Source organism: Phocoena sinus, chromosome 17 (assembly GCF_008692025.1).
Source record: "Phocoena sinus isolate mPhoSin1 chromosome 17, mPhoSin1.pri, whole genome shotgun sequence".
NCBI lineage: Eukaryota > Metazoa > Chordata > Mammalia > Artiodactyla > Phocoenidae > Phocoena > Phocoena sinus.
The window spans coordinates 41,854,356-41,872,346 of NC_045779.1; the positions used below are offsets into that span (position 1 = coordinate 41,854,356).

General features: G+C 42.0%; 1 protein-coding gene and 1 non-coding gene across 2 annotated transcripts; both read right to left on the reverse strand.

Annotated features, from left to right (window-relative positions):
• Positions 1-13,436: 13,436 nt before the first annotated feature.
• Positions 13,437-16,840, reverse strand: RPL30 (ribosomal protein L30). Its single transcript, XM_032610537.1, has 5 exons — positions 16,755-16,840; positions 16,597-16,648; positions 16,191-16,336; positions 14,241-14,371; positions 13,437-13,531 (listed from the first exon to the last, which is right to left on the reverse strand). The coding sequence occupies exons 2-5, from the start codon at positions 16,615-16,617 to the stop codon at positions 13,482-13,484; spliced, it is 348 nt and encodes a 115-aa protein (XP_032466428.1). The 5' UTR covers positions 16,618-16,648; positions 16,755-16,840; the 3' UTR covers positions 13,437-13,481.
• On the reverse strand, positions 13,710-13,841 carry LOC116742823. Its single transcript, XR_004346597.1, has one exon. It is a non-coding gene; the product is annotated as a small nucleolar RNA SNORA72 (small nucleolar RNA).
• Positions 16,841-17,991: the final 1,151 nt, after the last annotated feature.

Sequence of the window (17,991 nt, forward strand, 5' to 3'; positions counted from 1 at the left end):
CAAATACATCCCTAATCGTGGCTCTCTGGACAAATGGCAGGCCCTGCACGCATGAGAGCCTTGGCGCTGTCCCCTCCTTACTCGTGCCCACCAATAAATCCTACTTTCTTGTCCAAAAAGAAAAAGAATGTTACTCGAGTTGATAAAAGTTAACAAATTACAAATAACCTAATCATCTTCAGAGAGGGAACTGATAAATTGTGGCATACCTCAGAAATACTACTATGCAGTATTTAAAAGAATGTATTGGGCTTCCCTGGTGGCACAGTGGTTAAGAATCTGCCTGCCAATGCAAGGGACACAGGTTCGAGCCCTGGTCCGGGAAGATCCCACATGCTGTGGAGCAACTAAGCCCGTGCGCCACAACTACTGAACCTGCACTCTATAGAGCCCGTGAGCCACACCACTGAAGCCCGCATGCCTAGAGCCCGTGCTCTGCAATAGGAGAAGCCACGATGAGAAGGCTGCACACAGCAACGAAGAGTAGCCCCCGCTCGCCGCGACTAGAGAAAGCCCGCACGCAGCAACAAAGACCCAGCGCAGCCAAAAACAAATGAAAAAATAAAAAATTAAAAGAAACGTATTGTCTACATGTATACACGGTAAAACTCAAAAACAATGATGAATTTAAAGTCAATGGCAAACTGTGTTTAGCATACCATTTCAGTAAATGAAAAAAAAACAAACTACACTGCTAGTTGTTCAAAGATACATAAATATGTACATTTAAGTACAAAATATGTTCCAGAAGGGTACACAGAAGAGTGGTGTTGTCCCTGGGAAAACAAGGAAGTGGGGATTGGGATAGAGTCGAAGGAGACTTCAAATCTATCAGTTCAAGGCACTTACAGGATCAAGAAAATACAAGTGGCAGCTTCTTTAAGAAATGAAGACCCCCCCACCCCCAATGACATCCATCCTATGGAAGCTACTGTATTTTTGAGGCCAAATGATGCTTTTACAAACAAAACACCTTAAATAGGCTTATGTTTAAATACTTCAAGACAAGTGTTCCCATCAAAATTTCCTCCCAAAGGGCAGTGTGCTAAACTAGGAAGAACATCTCCTGGGCTACAATCCTATCTGGAAATCATCTAATTCTTTCCAAGCATAAGAGTTGTGATTCGAAGTATTAAGCCTTCAATTTATATTCATATTTGAGTCCTCCGAGTGATCCTGAAAACAGGTTTTCATTAGAAGTGCTGATTTGGGTTGGCATTACCTTTTGAGATGTAATCAGAGTTTAGGCATTGCTTCCAGCTGGTGCAAATCTGTCTTCTGTTGAGTCCTGGCTCCCTCTAGTGGCTCTAGACTGTGTGCACACAAACACACAGCCACCACTGCCACACACTTTAGCTATTAAATACATGTTTCAACTTTCTCCAACTTGGGAAGGAAAATGCCTTCGTGGGAGACAAAACCTCCAACCAGTCCATCAAATTTACATATTAATCTAAAATATTTAACTTGAATATTGTCTAAAATTTGAAATGGTTCTCCATTTTCCTTGTTTTGCTCTGTGTACGTATCAGGTATAAAAGTTTTGCTTTCCAGTTTCATTATTTGTGTGACCTTTCCAAGCCTTGATTTCCTCATCCGTCAGACAGTACTATCTCAGGGCTCTAATCAAGACGGCGGAGTATAAGGACATGGAACTCACCTCCACAAATACACCAAAAATACATCTACGTATGTATTCTCACAGAATACCTACTGAGCACTAGCAGACCACCTTAAACACCTGAAAGGACAAGAAAGATCTCCCCGTGAACCTGTGTAGGACGAGGCGGGGGTGGGGGAAGCGGGATGGGACCTGCGACCCTGGGAAGGAGCTGTGAAGAGGAATCAGCGGCTCAGATGGGAGCACAACCACGTGCCACCTCTCCGTGCTCCCCAGCCTGAGACGCCCACGCCCGTGGGTACACGTGGGGGCTGGGTGCTGAAACTTGCGTTTAGAGGACAGACCTGGGGAGAGGATTGGGGTTGGCCGTGTGGAGACAGCCCAAAGGGGCTGGAGCGCGGTAAGCAGAGTTGTACACAGAAGCCCAGGCCCACCATAGAGGCAAAGTGCCACTGTTAAGCAGTGCACGAAGGAAGGGGCAGGGCCCAGTGTGGCAGCTTCTTTCCTCTGTGCACCAGCCACTGCCCAAGCGGCCTCTGGGATCAGGTGCCGGAGGCTGTGCAACTTAGGAAGCAGGGCTAAACCTCTCCTCAGGGCTGCGTGAGACGCGGGTTTACACCTCCACCTCCAGCTTTGTAAACTCAGCACTACGGGACGTGGAGCGATAAACGGGTGCCCCCATGGCTGGGACAGGTCTGGGCTGCCTCCATAGCTTCCACAGAGGGTCCAGGTGCAAGACTACTGCAGTCCTGGGACCTGACTTCGGTGGATCTGCGCTGGTGGCCTTGTGAAAACACCACCTCAGGGGTACCAGAGCCAGTTGCCAGCACTCCTACGGTTGAGGCAGGACAGATGGCAGTGCCAACAGTGTACTCTGTGAGCCCGCACAAAAGGATGACAGGTTAACAATAGAGCGCACTCCCAGGCAGACAGCTCTGGTGGAGGAATACTCAGTGGCTCTTCTCCCAGTGGGAGCACTTCAATCCCACCTACCTCGCACCGCAGCTCAGAAGTGCAACTCAGAAACAGATCTGGGGGCTTCTACTCCAACAACTAGGGAGCAGATACTGTCCCTGACAGGGTTATAACAACCAAAGAGCAAAAAGAAGGCCCCACTTAACATCCGGTGCGGTGCGGGCGCTGGTCACACCACCAGTCACACCCCCTTATCAAGGAGATAAGGGCCAGGACACACTGAGGAAAGAGGTGGCAGGCATCCATACTAAACATAGCCCTTGCACCAAAAATATTAAATGCATGCAGTCTACACAGGGACGCTCCTACATAGCCCTCCAAGATCACAGTAGATGAATGTTTCTCCTAAACTCAGAGTAAGAGAAATACAAATAAAATAAAGCAGAGGAATGACCCCCAGTTAAAATATCAAGAGAACTCCCCTTTGAAAGAACAAACAGATCTCTTCAGTCTGATAGACACCAAGTTCAAAAAATAGATAATGAAAATACTGAAGGAATTAAGAAAGGCTATCAATAGAGATACAGATTACTGTAAAAAGGAACTAGAAACTAAAGAGGAGCCAAGAAAAATTAGAAAACTCATCTGCAGAGATGAGAGCTAAAGGCAGTGAACAGCAGATTGAATAGTGCAGAAGAACCAAGACAGAATAATAGAAATCACCCAATCAGAACAGCAGTCAGAAGGCCAAATGAAAAAAAAAAAAAACAGGAAGCAATATAAGAGACCTATGGGATAATATAAAGCGTGCCAATCTATAGGAATTCCAGAAGGAGAAGAAAGAGAAAAGGGGATCGAAAACGTATTTGAAGAACTTATGGCTAAAAACCTCCCAAACCTAGAAAGGAAACAGATATCCAGGTACAGAGGGTCCCAAACAAGATGAAAACCCAAACAGACCTACACCAAGACATATAATTCAACTGGCAAAAGTTAAAGATAAAAAGAGGATTCTAAAGGCAGCAAGAGAAAAACAAAGAGTTAATTACAAGGGAACCCTCTTGCTGATTTCTCTAGAGAAACCTTACAGACCTGAAGGGAGTGGCAAGATATATTCAGTTAAGTCCTGAAAGGGAAAAATATGCAACCTAGGATACTCTACTCAGCAAGATTATCATCTAGAATAGGAGAGAGAAAGAATTTCCCTGACAGGCAAAAACTAAAAGAATACAGCAATACTAAACCTATCCTAGGGACTTCCCTGGTGGTCCAGTGGCTAAGACTACTCGCTCCCAATGCAGGGGGCCGCGTTGGATCCTTTGGTCAGGGAACTAGATCCCACATGCCGCAATGAAGAGTTTGCATGCTGCAACCAAGACCTGGTGCAGCTGAATAAATACTTTTTTAAATGCTCAAAAAAAAAAAAAATACTATCCTAGAAGAAATACTGTAAGGTCTTCTCCAAATAGAAAAGAAGCAAGAAGCTACAGGAAAGAGAAAATAAGCCAGTATACAGATTAAAAGAAAAAAAAAATTTTGTCAAAGCAGTGATAACCACAATGAACAGCAAAAGGATAAACATGAAGATGTAAAAGAAGACCTCAAAATCATGAAATGTGGAGAAGAGTAAGAAAATGTAGGGTTTTTTTAGAAAGTGTCTGAGCATATATGAATATTGTCTAAAGCACGTAAAGGAAGGGGTTAACATACTTGAAAAACAGCGTAACCACAAATCAAAAACATATAACAGATTCACAAAAACCAAAAAGAGAACAGGGCTTCCCTGGTGGTGCAGTGGTTAAGAATCCGCCTGCCAATGCAGAGGACACAGGTTCAAGCCCTAGTCTGGGAAGATCCCACATGCCGTGGAGCAACTAAGCCCGTGTGCCACAACTACTGAGCCTGTGCTCTAGAGCCCGCAAGTCACAACTATTGAGCCCACGTGCCACAACTACTGAAGCCCACGCTCCTAGAGCCCGTGCTCCGCAACAGAAGCCACCACAATGAGAAGCCCATGCCCCGCAACAAAGAGTAGTCCCCACTTGCTGCCACTAGAGAAAGCTAGTGCGCAGCAACGAAGACCCAACGCAGCTGAAAATAATTTTTTTTTTAAAAGAGAACAAAAGCACAATATAAAATGAACTCATCAAACCACAAAAGGAAAAACAAAAAGAAACAAAGAAGAAATAGAGAATCAACTGGGAAACAGGGTTTAAAATGGCCATAAATACATACCTATCAATCATTACCTTAAATGTCAATGGACTAAATGCTCCAATCAAAAGACAGAGTGGCAGACTGGATAAAAAAAAAAGAGGCTACAACATGCTGCCTACAAGAGACCCACTTTAGGACACAGACTGAAAAGTGAGGGGATGCAAAAATATATTTCACTCAAATGGAAATGACTAGAAAGAGGGGGTCACAATGCTCATATCAGACAAAATAGACTTTGAAACAAAGACCATAGAGAAAGACACCATATAATGATAAAAGGATCAACACAAGAAGAGGATATTACACTTGTCAACATATATGCACCCAACATAGGAGCACCCAAATACATAAAACAAATACTAACAGACATAAAGGGAGAAACTGAAAGGAATACAGTAATAGTAGGAGACTTTTAACACCCAATCACATCAACGGACAGATCTTCTAAACAGAAAATCAATAAGTCAACAGAGATCCTAAATGATACAATAGAACATTTAGACTTAATTGATACTTTCAGGACATTATATCCAAGAAAACCAGAATACACATTATTTTCAAGACACTTGGAACATTCTCTAGGATTGACCACATATTAGGGCACAAAATGAGCCTCAACAAATTTGACTATAGAAATTATTTGAGTATCTTTTCTGACCACAAGGGCATGAAACTGGAAATCAACCACAGAAACAGAAATGAGAAAAAAAATTATTACATGGAGACTAAAACACGCTACTAAAAAACCTATGGGTCAACGATGAAATCAAAGAGGAAATTAAAAATTTGAGACAGGACTTCCCTGGTGGCGCAGTGGTTAAGAGTCCGCCTGCCAATGCAGGGGACACAGGTTCGAGCCCTGATCCGGGAAGATCCTACATGCCGCAGACCAACTAAGCCTGTGTGCCACAACTACAGAGCCTGCACTCTAGAACCCGCGAGGCACAACTGCTGAGCCCGCGCACCTAGGGCTCTGCAACGGGAGGGGCTGCTGCAGTGAGGAGCCCCCGCCCACCGCAACTAGAGAGAAAGCCCGCACAGCAACAAAGACCCAACACAGACATAAAATAAATTAATAAATAAAAAAAATTTGAGACAAATGACAATGAAAGCACAACCATACAAAATGTATGGAATGCAGCAAAAACAGTTCTTAGAGGGAAGTTCACAGTGATATAGGCCTTCCTTAAAAAACAAGAAAAATCTCAAACAACCTAACCTACCACCTAAAAGAATTAGAAAAAGACCAAACAAAACCTAAAGATGACAGAAGGAAGGAAATAATAAAGATCATAGAGGTGCTAAATAAAGGATGTTTTAAAAATAGAAAAAAAAAATAAAAACAAGAGCTAGTTTTTTTTAAAGAGTAAACAAAAACTGACAAACCTCTGGCCAAGCTCACCAAGAAGAAAAAGGACCCAAATAAACAAAATAAGCAACGAAAAAAGAGAAATAGCAACCGATATGGCCAAAATACAAAAAACTCTGAGAGAATACTATGAAGAATTATATGCCAACAAATATGACAACCTGGAAGAAACAAACAAGTTTCTGGAAACATACAGCCCACCATAACTGAATCGAGAATAAATAAATTGGGACTTCCCTGGTGGCGCAGTGGTTAAGAATCTGCCTGCTAAGGTGGAGGACACAGGTTCGAAGCCCTGGTCCAGGAAGATCCCACATGCCGCAGAGCAACTAAGCCCGTGCCACAACTAATGAGCCTGCACTTTGGAGCCCATGAGCCACAGCTACTGAAGCCCACGCACCTAGAGCCTGTGCTCTACAACAAGAGAAGACACTGCAATGAGAAGCCCACGCACCACAACGAAGAATAGCCATCGCTCACTGCAACTACAGAAAGCCTGCACAAAGCAATGAAATTAAAAAAAAAAGAAATTTGGGGCTTCCCTGGTGGCACAGTGGTTGAGAGTCCGCCTGCCAATGCAGGGGACACAGGTTCGTGCCCCGGTCTGGGAGGACCCCACATGCCGCGGAGCGGCTGGGCCCGTGGGCCATGGCTGCTGGGCCTGCACGTCCGGAGCCTGTGCTCCGCGACGGGAGAGGCCACAACAGTGAGAGGTCCGTGTACCGCAAAAATAAATAAATAAATAAATAAAAATTAAAAAAAGAAATTGAACAGACTGATCACTAGACATGAAATAGAACCTGTTAAAAAAAAAATTGCCTACAGACAAAAGTCCAGGACCAGATAGCTTCACAGGTGAATTCCACCGAACACACAAGGAACTTACCAATCCTTCTTGAACTCTTCTTCCAAAAGACTGAACAGGAGGGAACACTCCCAAAGACATTCTATGAACCCACCATAACCCTGACACCAAAATCAGACAAAGACACTACCAAAAAAGAAAATTACAGGCCAGTATCTTTGATGAATACAGATGTAAATATTCTCAACAAAACATTAGCAAACCGAATCTGGCACCACATAAACAAGGACCAAGTTGGATTCATCTCAGGGTCACATGGATGGTTCAACATACACAAATCAATCAATGTGATACACCACATCAATGAAAGAAGACAAAAAACACATGATCATCTCAACAGATACAGAAAAACCATTTGATAAAATTCAACATCCATTCATGATAAAAACTCTTACCAAGAGATATAGAGGGAATATGTCACAACATAATAAGCTATTTATGACAAACTCATAGCCAATATAATACTCAATGATGACAAGGTAAAGCCTTCCTGCTAAAATGTAGAACATGACAAGGATGCCCACTCTCACCACTTCTATCCAACACAATATAGGAAGTCCTAGCCACAGCAATCAAACAAAATAAATAAAGGTATTCAAGTTGGAAGGGAACAGGTAAAATTGCCACTATATGCAGATGACATGACACCATATATAGAAAACCCTAAAAACTCTACACAAAACTACTAGAACTGATAAACGAATTCAGCAAAGTAGCTGGATACAGCAAACATACAGAAATTGGTTGCATTTCTTTACACTAACAATGAAAAATCAGAAAGGGAAAGTAAAAAAACCAGTTCCTCCTAAAATCACATCCAAAAAAATAAAATACTCAGGAATAAACCTAACCGAGGTGAAAAGACTTACATGCCGAGAACTATAAAACATTAATAAAAGAAACTGAAGATGATTCAAAGAAATGGAAAGATATACCATGTTCTTGGATTGCAAGAATTAATGTTGTTAAAATGGCCATACTACCCAAAGCAATCTACAGATTTAATGTGATCCCTATCAAATTAGCCATGACATTTTTCACAGAACTACAAGTAATCCTAAAATTTATATGGCACCACAAAAGACCCAGAATTGCCAAAGCAATCCTAAGGAAAAAGAACAAAGCAGGAGGCATAACCCTCCCAGATTTCAGACAATACTACAAAGCTATGGTAATCAACAGCATGGTATTGGCACAAAAACAGACATATGGATCAATGGAACAGCACAGAGAGCCCAGAAATAAACCCACAAACCTATGGTCAATTAATCTTCAACAAAAGAGGCAAGAATATACAATGGGGAAAAGAATTTCTTCAGCAAGTGGTGCTGGGAATGTTGGACAGCCACATGTAAATCAATGAAGTTAGAACACACCCTCACACCATACACAATAAACTCAAAATGGCTTAAAGACTTAAATATAAGACACGACACCATAAAACTTCTAGAAGAGAACTTAGGCAAAATATTCTCTGACATAAACTGTACCGATGGTCAGTTTCCCAAGGCAACAGAAATAAAAGCAAAAATAAATGAGAACTAATCAAACTTATAAGCTTTTGCACAAAGGAAACCATAAACAAAACAAAAAGACAGGGCTTCCCTGGTGGCACAGTGGTTGAGAGTCCACCTGCCGATGCAGGGAACACAGGTTCGTGCCCCGGTCCGGGAGGATCCCACATGCCACAGAGCGGCTGGGCCCGTGAGCCATGGCCGCTGAGCCTGCGCATCTGGAGCCTGTGCTCCGCAACGGGAGAGGCCACAACAGTGAGAGGCCCGCGTAGCGCAAAAAAAAAAAAAAAAAAAAAAAAAGACAATCCATGAACGGGGGGGGAAAATATTTGCAAATGATATGACTGACAAGGGCTTAATTTCCAAAATATACAAACAGCTCATACAACTCAATATCAAAAAAACCCAATCAAAAAATGGGCAGAAAACCAAAATAGACATTTCTCCAAGGAAGACATACAGACGGCCAACAGGCACATGAAGAGATGCTCAATACTGCTGATTGTTATAGACATGCAAATGAGAACTAGTGAAGTATCTACCACCTCACAATGGTCAGAATGGCCAATTAAAAGTCTACAAATAACAATAATAAATGCTGGAGAGGGTGTGGAGAAAAGGGAACCCTCCTACACTGTTGGTGGGAATGTAAATTGGTGTAGCCACTATGGAGATCAGTATGGATGTTCCTGAAAAAACAAAAAGAGTTGCCATATGACCCAACAATCCCAGTCCTGGGCATATATTCAAACAAAACTGTAATTCAGGACTTCCCTGGTGCCACAGTGGTTAAGAGTCTGCCTGCCAATGCAGGGGACACAGGTTTGAGCCCTGGCCTGGGAAGATCCCACATGCCACAGAGCAACTATGCCTGTGCGCCACAACTACTGAGCCTGTGCTCCAGAGCCCGTGAACCACAACTACTGAAACCTGTGCACCTAGAGCCTGTGCTCCACAAGAGAAGCCACTGCAATGAGAAGACCGCACACCACAATGCAGAGTAGGCCCCGCTCACCGCAACTAGAGAAAGCCCGCGTGCAACGACCCATTGCAGCCAAAATAATAATTCAAAGAGATACATGTACTCCTATGTTCACAGCAGCACTATTTACAATAGCCAACACATGGAAACACCTAAGTGTCCATCAACAGATGAATGGATAAAGATGTGGTACATATATACAATAGAATACTACTCAGCCGTAAAAAAGAATGAAATGCCATTTGCAGCAACATGGATGGACCTAGAAATTATCATACTAAGTGAAGTCAGAAAGACAAATACCGTATGTTATCATTTAAATGTGGAATCTTATCTGTGACACAAATGAACTTATCTATGAAACAGAAACAGACTCACAGAGAACAGACTTGTGGTTGCCAAGGGAGGGTGGGGTCAGGGAGGGATGGAGTGAGAGGTTGAGGTTACCAGATGCAAACTATTATATATAGGGTGGATAAACAAGGACCTACTGTATAGCACAGGGAACTATATTCAATATCCTGATAAACTGTAATAGAAAAGAATATAAAAAAGATGTGTATGTTTAAATGAATCACTCTGCTATACAGTAGAAATTAACACAATATTGTAAATCAACTATAGTTCAATAAAAAAGTACTACCTCATTGGATTGTCATAAGGATTGAACGGGTTAACACGTACAGTACTTACATGTTACGTTAGATACTATGTTTTTACTCTTCAGTAGCCAAGAGTACTGCACACAAGGATGATACTTTTAACTGTATGTTAAATGGATTCTTTGCTTATCTTACCTGAGGAGAGTACTTTGGCAGACTCCCACTCCTACATTTTTTTTTTTTTGGTGGAACGTGGGCCTCTCACTGTTGTGGCCACTACCGTTGCGGAGCACAGGCTCCGGACGCGCAGGCTCAGTGGCCACAGCTCACAGGCCCAGCCGCTCCGCAGCATGTAGGATCTTCCTGGACCAGGGCACAAACCCGTATGCCCTGCATCGGCAGGAGGACTCTCAACCACTGCGCCACCAGGGAAGCCCCTACATTATCTTTTGAAGCAAATAGGTAGGAGGTAGTAAATATAATAAATGGTAAATGTACAAGATGTTCAAGACCTATCAACGAGGGAAGAGGGAAAGAAACATGATGCCACTGAAAGCAGAGGGAGTGCAAGTCTAAGGGGTAGCTGGAAGAGCTGCAAGAAATCAAAGAGAACTGTTTTCTATGAACTAGATGATCATCGTCTAGAAGGCCCAACTAACAGCATTTGCTACTAGCCTAAAGTTTTCTTTCTTCTCTATATACCTTTTGCTGCTGCTTCCATATCATATCGATTGCAATTAACATACTCCAGAATATCCAAACTCTTCTTTGGGACCTTCCTATTTCTAGGCCTAAAAACAGGTAGTTCAGCATTAAGTATGCATTAAGTCCAATTGACTGGAATTTCCTGCAATCCTTGCATATTAGAGCTTCCTGGCCAAACACATTACTGTAAGTCCCCTACATACGAACCTTCAAGTTGTGAACTTTCAAAGATGCGAACCTGCCCTGTGTGCCAGCTGTTGTACTGTACTATTGTACTTTCCAAGGTACTGTACTGTAAGATTAAAAATATATTTTTTTTATTATTTGTGTGAAAAGTATTATAAACCTATTACAGTACAGTACTATATAGCCGATTGTGTTAGTTGGGTACCTAGGCTAACTTTGTTGGACTTACAAATAAATAGGACTTAGGAACACGTTCTCAGAACTCGTTCATATGCAGGGGACTTACTGTACTTTCATCATAATCTGAAAAATGTATTTTAAAATGCCACCTTAGACCTTATTGTCTCCAATTCTGGCAGCACTTTAATGGCACTTCACCACAGTTGCCCTAGGCCAGAATGAATGAGGTATGTTTCCCATCTACTAGTTCTAAACTCCTTTCCTCTGAACTTTAAACTTTCTGCTGAAACGATGATTGCATAAAAGCCACATATCAAGGTAAAATCCAAATGGTCTTACAGCATATTAACACTACCTAGAAGGTCCTAGAAATTATTTTTCCAAAAACCGTAATTCCAAAATGCCTACAGCCAAAGTCATGCAACAGAACCTTTACAAAGAAATGGTACACTGGTAGTCACAATATTGTATTCTTCGGGTACCACCCAAACCTTAAGAAATTAATTGGAACTAGTCAACCTTGGTGGCGCAGTGGTTAAGAATCCGCCTGCCAATACAGGGGTCACAGGTTTGAGCCCTGGTCTGGGAAGATCCCACATGCCAGAGTAACTAAGCCCATGCACCACCATTACTGAGCCTGCATTCTAGAGCCTGTGAGCCACAACTACTAAAGCCCGTGCCTAGAGCCCATGTTCTGCAACGAGAAGCCACCACAACGAGAGCCACCACCACGAGAAGCCCGCACACCGCGATGAAGAGTAGCCCCCACTCACCGCACCAGAGAAAGCCCGTGCACAGCAATGAAGACCCAACGCAGCCAAAAAAAAAACCCCCAAAAAACAAAACAAAATAGCATGAAAGGTCAATTTGAAAGAAGAAACTGACCAAGTAAGTAATAATCACACAAACTTCCTTAACCAAAAGACAAACATTTCAATGACCATGGAAATAGACTAACAGCATTGAAAATCATCAGTAGTCTGACCAAGGAATTCTTATCAGAGATAAAGATTTTATAACTGTGGCTCTTAACCAAGAGATGCTGTGAAAACGTGGTGACGCTTGGGGGTGTTGTTACAATAACATGGAAGGAAAACCAGGAATGAGAAATATCAAGCAGTATCCACAATCCTCCACAACAAAGAACCGTTCTATCGAAAAATGTCAGTAGTACTCCCTAATCGAGAAAATTTGAGTAAATGAACTGGTAAGAAAACTCTAGTTAATAATGGCCACTCTCCAAATTATACCCACAACCTTAGATTAACTTCAGATACAAACTAAAATCATGCAACATCTAGCTTGAAAGAAACCAATTCCCTCACCTGTGGAAGTAGGAATTTGACCCACCCATGGCTGTTACATAACTATTAAGAGGTAGCCTTCTGACTCCAAGTTCAGTAAATATTTCCTGGATAGTGTACTGAAGGCATCCACATCTCCTATGGATCATTCCTCTACCACCAAAAACTGCCTACCCAAGTTGATTGATTCTGAAGACCAAAAGACATTTCTGACACTTCTGCAACCTTAGAACCCAACACAAATTGTGCAGGGTATACCCTAACAACAATATTCAGCTCTGTAAATCTAAGTCAACATTCTTCCCCCAAGTTAACTCCTTTGAATGTTCCAAAGGATATTACTAAATGTGGGAAAAGGTTTACATAGGACATACTTGGGAGATGTAGTATGCAGTTTCCCCAAAATCTGCACACCAAACCTACCTCACAGTATATCTTTTAGGACTATAATTATATAAAACACACTTTGCAAAACTGTGGAATTAACACTATTGAAGATCTAGGAATATTCTTAAGTTGTCCAAGTACATTTCTTCTACCCTAACCACTGCACATCCTTCGGTAAGACCTTGCTTCATTAAATAGAACTTCTCTCAGCCTGTGAAAATTTTGGGGTGGAAGGAACATACTTCACTTAATACTCTTTGCTACTCAGATTTGGTGGATTTAAGCTGGACTGTAAATTGCAATTCTGGTTAGATTCTGGGTATGGAACCTTGCTGCCTCTGACATACTCAAATATAAAAGAACAATAACCCGAGACTGAAAATGATGAAAATTAATAAGTCTCTTAAAAATCTAGTACAGGAAAAGAACTCAGTGCGCTCCCTTTACAATAACAGGGAAAGAAACAACAATGTCTGGGAAGTCTTGCCAATATATCTAGCTGCCCCATGCCCTCTAATCCTAGCTTCAGGAAGGTATACTGAAACAAAAAGAAATTTTAAAAAATGACTGAAATGAATACAGTATTTTAAAAACAAGCTCTGGCCAGTTTTATTAAAGAAAAATTGTGCATGATTTACTTTTCACCAGTCTGTTCTGGCATGCTTCTAATGATATCAGAATCACCTAGAAAATAAAACACAATAATTTTACAATTCATTTAATGTCAACAGGTAATCATCAAATTAGCAATTGTTATCTTCAAAAGTTATTACACTAGCTGTGCTACCATTTCTCAAGGTTGATAGGATACCCAGAGTCACAGACATTTCCCACATAAGATTCATCATGTAAATCAGACTTAGTTTATCACCAGCATTTATAAAACCAGACCTAGGAAAAGAACTAGGTCCGGGGACACATGCATGGTCTTAATATAGCGAATGTTTAGCCTGCCCTGATTATTACAACATCAGAACAGCGAGAATATTCGCAGTATTTTATGAATTAATTAAAAATTCGTAAGTTCAAAACATGACATGATTTTATCCATCTGTTCTCAGGCAGCCAGTAAACGTTCCTTTTTTCTACCGTTTCACCTGATTTTTCTGTCCCTTTATAATTTCACCTTTTACCAAGGCCCTGAAGTCATCATTTCTTAGGTGCTGCATGAAATGAAACTCATGATCTCAAAGTAAAGAGAATTTCATTTATAAAAAGGTAATTCTGTACTGACATTCATTATCAATTCTCTGTAAAATAAAATTACAGGATATCCCTTGCTGTATCCAAATCCTCAACATCTGAACTTAGAAACTAAAGACATTTGTAGAGCAAGAAATACTTGTATTACATCATAAAGGAAAAGAATTACTTTATGATTTAAAAAGCATACCTGGATCAATGATAGCAAGTGTGCATACTCTGTAGTATTTTCCACACGCTGTGCCCAATTCAATATTATTGCCACTGTAGTGATGGACACCAGTTTTGGCCAACATGGCATAATACTCTATTTCAGATTTCCTTTGGGAACCAAAACAAGGTAGATAAATATCATACCAAGTAACACAGATTAAATGTTACTTCTCTCATTAGTTCTAATGTTGGTAAGGCCTTCAAACAGTAAGCCAGTTATTACTTTTAGAAACATTACCATATCCATTATTCAATACAAATCATCCTTCCTTGGATCCCTTACAAGGGATGGGACAACCAGTAAATACCTGTGCTTGTGGAAAAGAGTAGAGTACAAAATAAAATTATCATTTACTTAGCATTTACTATCGCCAGACACTTTACATTATAAAATTCCCATGACAACTTCTAAGCCGTTTCTATCACCCTCTGGTGCTCTGAAACCTAGATGGAGAATAATATTACGGGTATACCTTAGATACTGCATATTCATTCCAAACCACTGCAATAAATCAAATATTGCAATAAAGCTAGTCCCAGGAATTTTTTGGTTTCCCAGTGCATACAGAAGTTGTGTTTATACTATAGCCTATTAAGTGTGCAACAACATTGTGTCTAAAAAAACCAACATACATACATTAGTTAAAAAATACTTTATTGCAAAAATAAATTAATTAATTAAAAAGCTGCCTATCATCCGAACCTTCTGGGAGTCGCAGTAGTAACATCAAAGATCAGTGATCACCATAACAACAGAGAAAAAGTCTGAAATATCTCGAGAATTACCAAAATGTGACATAGACATGAAGTGAGCAAATGCTGTTGAAAAACTGGAACTTACAGACTTATTCAATGCAGGGTTGCCACAAACCTTCAATTCGTAAAAAAAACAACAAACAAAAAAAACCCACCCCACAGTATCTACGATGCACAATAAAGGGAAGTGCAATAAAACCAGGGATGCCATATGCTTGTACTTACCCAGAGTTAGCAGTTTTGTGTCCACTAAGTAGGTAGACATGAATGGTTTTACGAATTTGAAGGGAGTCCTAATACACTGTTGCCACTACTCACTCCAAGTGTGCATCCGCAGACAAGTAGTGCCAAAAGGTGCTTGTTAAAAATGCGTAATCTCAGGCCCCAATCCAGATACATTAAATCAGAAATTGCATTTAAACCAGATCATTCGTGACTGTGTGCATATTCATGCTTGAAAAGCACTGCTATAGAAGGTAAGCATGAAAGGTTTGGAATAAGACCAAAGGTTTGGGAGGGGATGGGATGGAAGAAGAGATCTCTCCAGGCTTTGCCAATTACCTACACACACTATATAAAATGCTGTGAGGTTATATATTACCACAGAAAATCAACAAGGGAAAGGGACTGAAAACACGGCTTATATTCTGCATGGTCCAAGTTTCTTTAACTTATATAAAATACCCACTAAATTCAGTTTCAAAACAGTGAGACAAGCAAAAACTGGGTGAACTGGGAACCTGCAGCTCCACAGGCCAGCCTGAACTTCTCTGATCTTAGCTTTCCTACACTACAACAAGTTCATAAAATGAAGCTCTTTTAAAGCATCTTAAAGTTAAAAAAAAAAAAACGACCCAAAAGGCAGGACACATGGACAAACAAGTTATGTTTCTGCACTGCCCTCAAACTTTGACATTCTCTGGTTTTTACCCCTTCTGCCACGCATTTCTCCCAAAGAGAACCTCATACGAGGAGAGAATATGATGAGGGGGAGAAAAATCAAGAGCCCAAAATCAACAACCATTAAATTATTCTCCAGGTGTCCCTGTGTAATACAAAATTTTACATGATACCCAGTTTATGCTACCCAGATTGCAAGTTCACATTCCTGGATATTCGCTCACGACCAATTTGCAGTGGGCGACAAACACACTCAGGTTCTTTCAATTACCTCAAGGCTGGGCAGTTGTTGGCGAGGATGACCAGTTTCGCTTTGCCGTGTCGGATCATTTTCAGAGTCTGCTTGTACCCCAGCACGTACTTTCCACTTTTCATAACCAGTTGGAGCCTAGAGTTGATCGACTCCAGTGACTTTTTCTACAAAGCAAACATGTAACACGGACTTGAAGGCCTTGTTTGTAACCACTTAAAACGGGATCCACCTTCCTGGAAGCTGAACCCCTTAATAAAACCTCCGCAGAGGGTCCCAAATCCCTGGGAGAGTCCTTCGGGTTTATTTTGGACCCCTACAAGGCCAGCGGGCACGCTGCGCGCCCACTGTGCTCGGACCCGCCCGCCCCGGCCGAGACTCATCTCTCCATGTGAACAGGCTTCCGGCCCTGGCCTGCTACACTCACCGTCTTCTTTGCGGCCACCATCTTCCTGCCTTAGGCGCGGGACGCCCCCAGCCTAGAACACAGAGGACAAGACAGGAAGTTTAGGATCCGAAGCTCCAAACGGCAACTCCCTGGACTCCCCGCGTGGCCTAAACCTCGGTACGGAACAGCCTACTCACGCCCTGCAGCCGCCAAGATGGCCGGAGAGCGAGAAAGGAAGGAAATCCCACAACGCCAAGCTCTTCACGTCAGGGCTGAGACCCCGTGACCGGAAGCTGAAGCAAATCACAAGCGGAAGGGGCGGGGCAAGAAGAGAAGGGCTGATGTGGGTATCTCTAGGGGCTTCGAATTGTTTTGGCAGCTGTCAGGTGCTGTTCACCTGCCGGCTGCGGGCCGTAAACCTCGCCGTCTGTGTTGTGCCGCTGCTCATAGCTGAGGACTGAGGAACGTGGAACCGGACGCGAGTTGGAGAAACCGACTGAGAGTGAGGCGGGAGCAGCGGTGAGAAGAGGCGGCGGCGGCGGCTAGCGCCGCTGAGCGCATCTCTGCCCCAAGTCGGGGCTCTTGAGGAGACTCGGGGAGGACCGGGGTGTGCCGCAGCTCCCGGGTCTACCCTCTGCCGTCGGTTCCGCCGCCGGGGCTGAAGAAGCTCCGTGCACTACCCTGCACTCACCCAAGTTGCCTGTACAAGTTGTCAGAGAACGGTGGCGCCCCCCTCTGGCTCCCCTAAACTCACCTCTTTTGTGGCCGTGTTAGTGGGAACTTGTAAGCCGAATTTTCACTGGGGGTGATAACAGGTCTAATTAAAAATCTTTTTGTTGTGAACGTTGGACCTTGATACAGATATCAGTAACGAATCATTCAAAATATTAGGCACAAAAAGTCACCAACACACACACACACACACACACACACACACACACAGACACACACACAGACACACACGCAAATAAAGGTAAAATCTGACCAATAGGTAAGCTGTCATCGTGTGTCAACTTTTAGGAATCTATCCTACATTTTCATGCCCAAAGACATGAGAATAAGTATATTTATTTCAGCATTAATTTTTAATAGCAAAACAAAAATAGAAACATCAAATGTTCATCATTCTTCACCAGTATATATGTTGGTATATGCATAGACAATTCAAGTCTGGAAAACTAATCATCGGAACGTATGTTGGATGAGAGATAAGAGTAGGTGGTGAGGAGAGAACATTTACTTTTACTTTGTATGTTTCAGTACTGCTTGAATTATTTTACATTGTATTATTTTACAGCACGTATTGTTACGTAAAGAGCTCCTTTTTAATAAAAAAAAGTGGTTGTTTTCAATAGAGCTTGTGAAACATCAATTATATCTTAAAGCAGTGTTTTTCAAAGTATGGCTCCCAGATCACCTGATTCAGAATCACCT

Excerpts from the sequence above, each read along its gene's own strand:
- RPL30 (XM_032610537.1), bottom strand. The coding sequence starts at position 16,617 with ATGGTGGCCGCAAAGAAGACG. Across the intron at positions 14,372-16,190 it reads AACAACTGCCCAGCCTTGAG|GAAATCTGAAATAGAGTATT; the intron begins GTAATTGAAAGA and ends TGGTTCCCAAAG. Across the intron at positions 13,532-14,240 it reads ACTTGCTATCATTGATCCAG|GTGATTCTGATATCATTAGA; the intron begins GTATGCTTTTTA and ends TTTATTTTCTAG.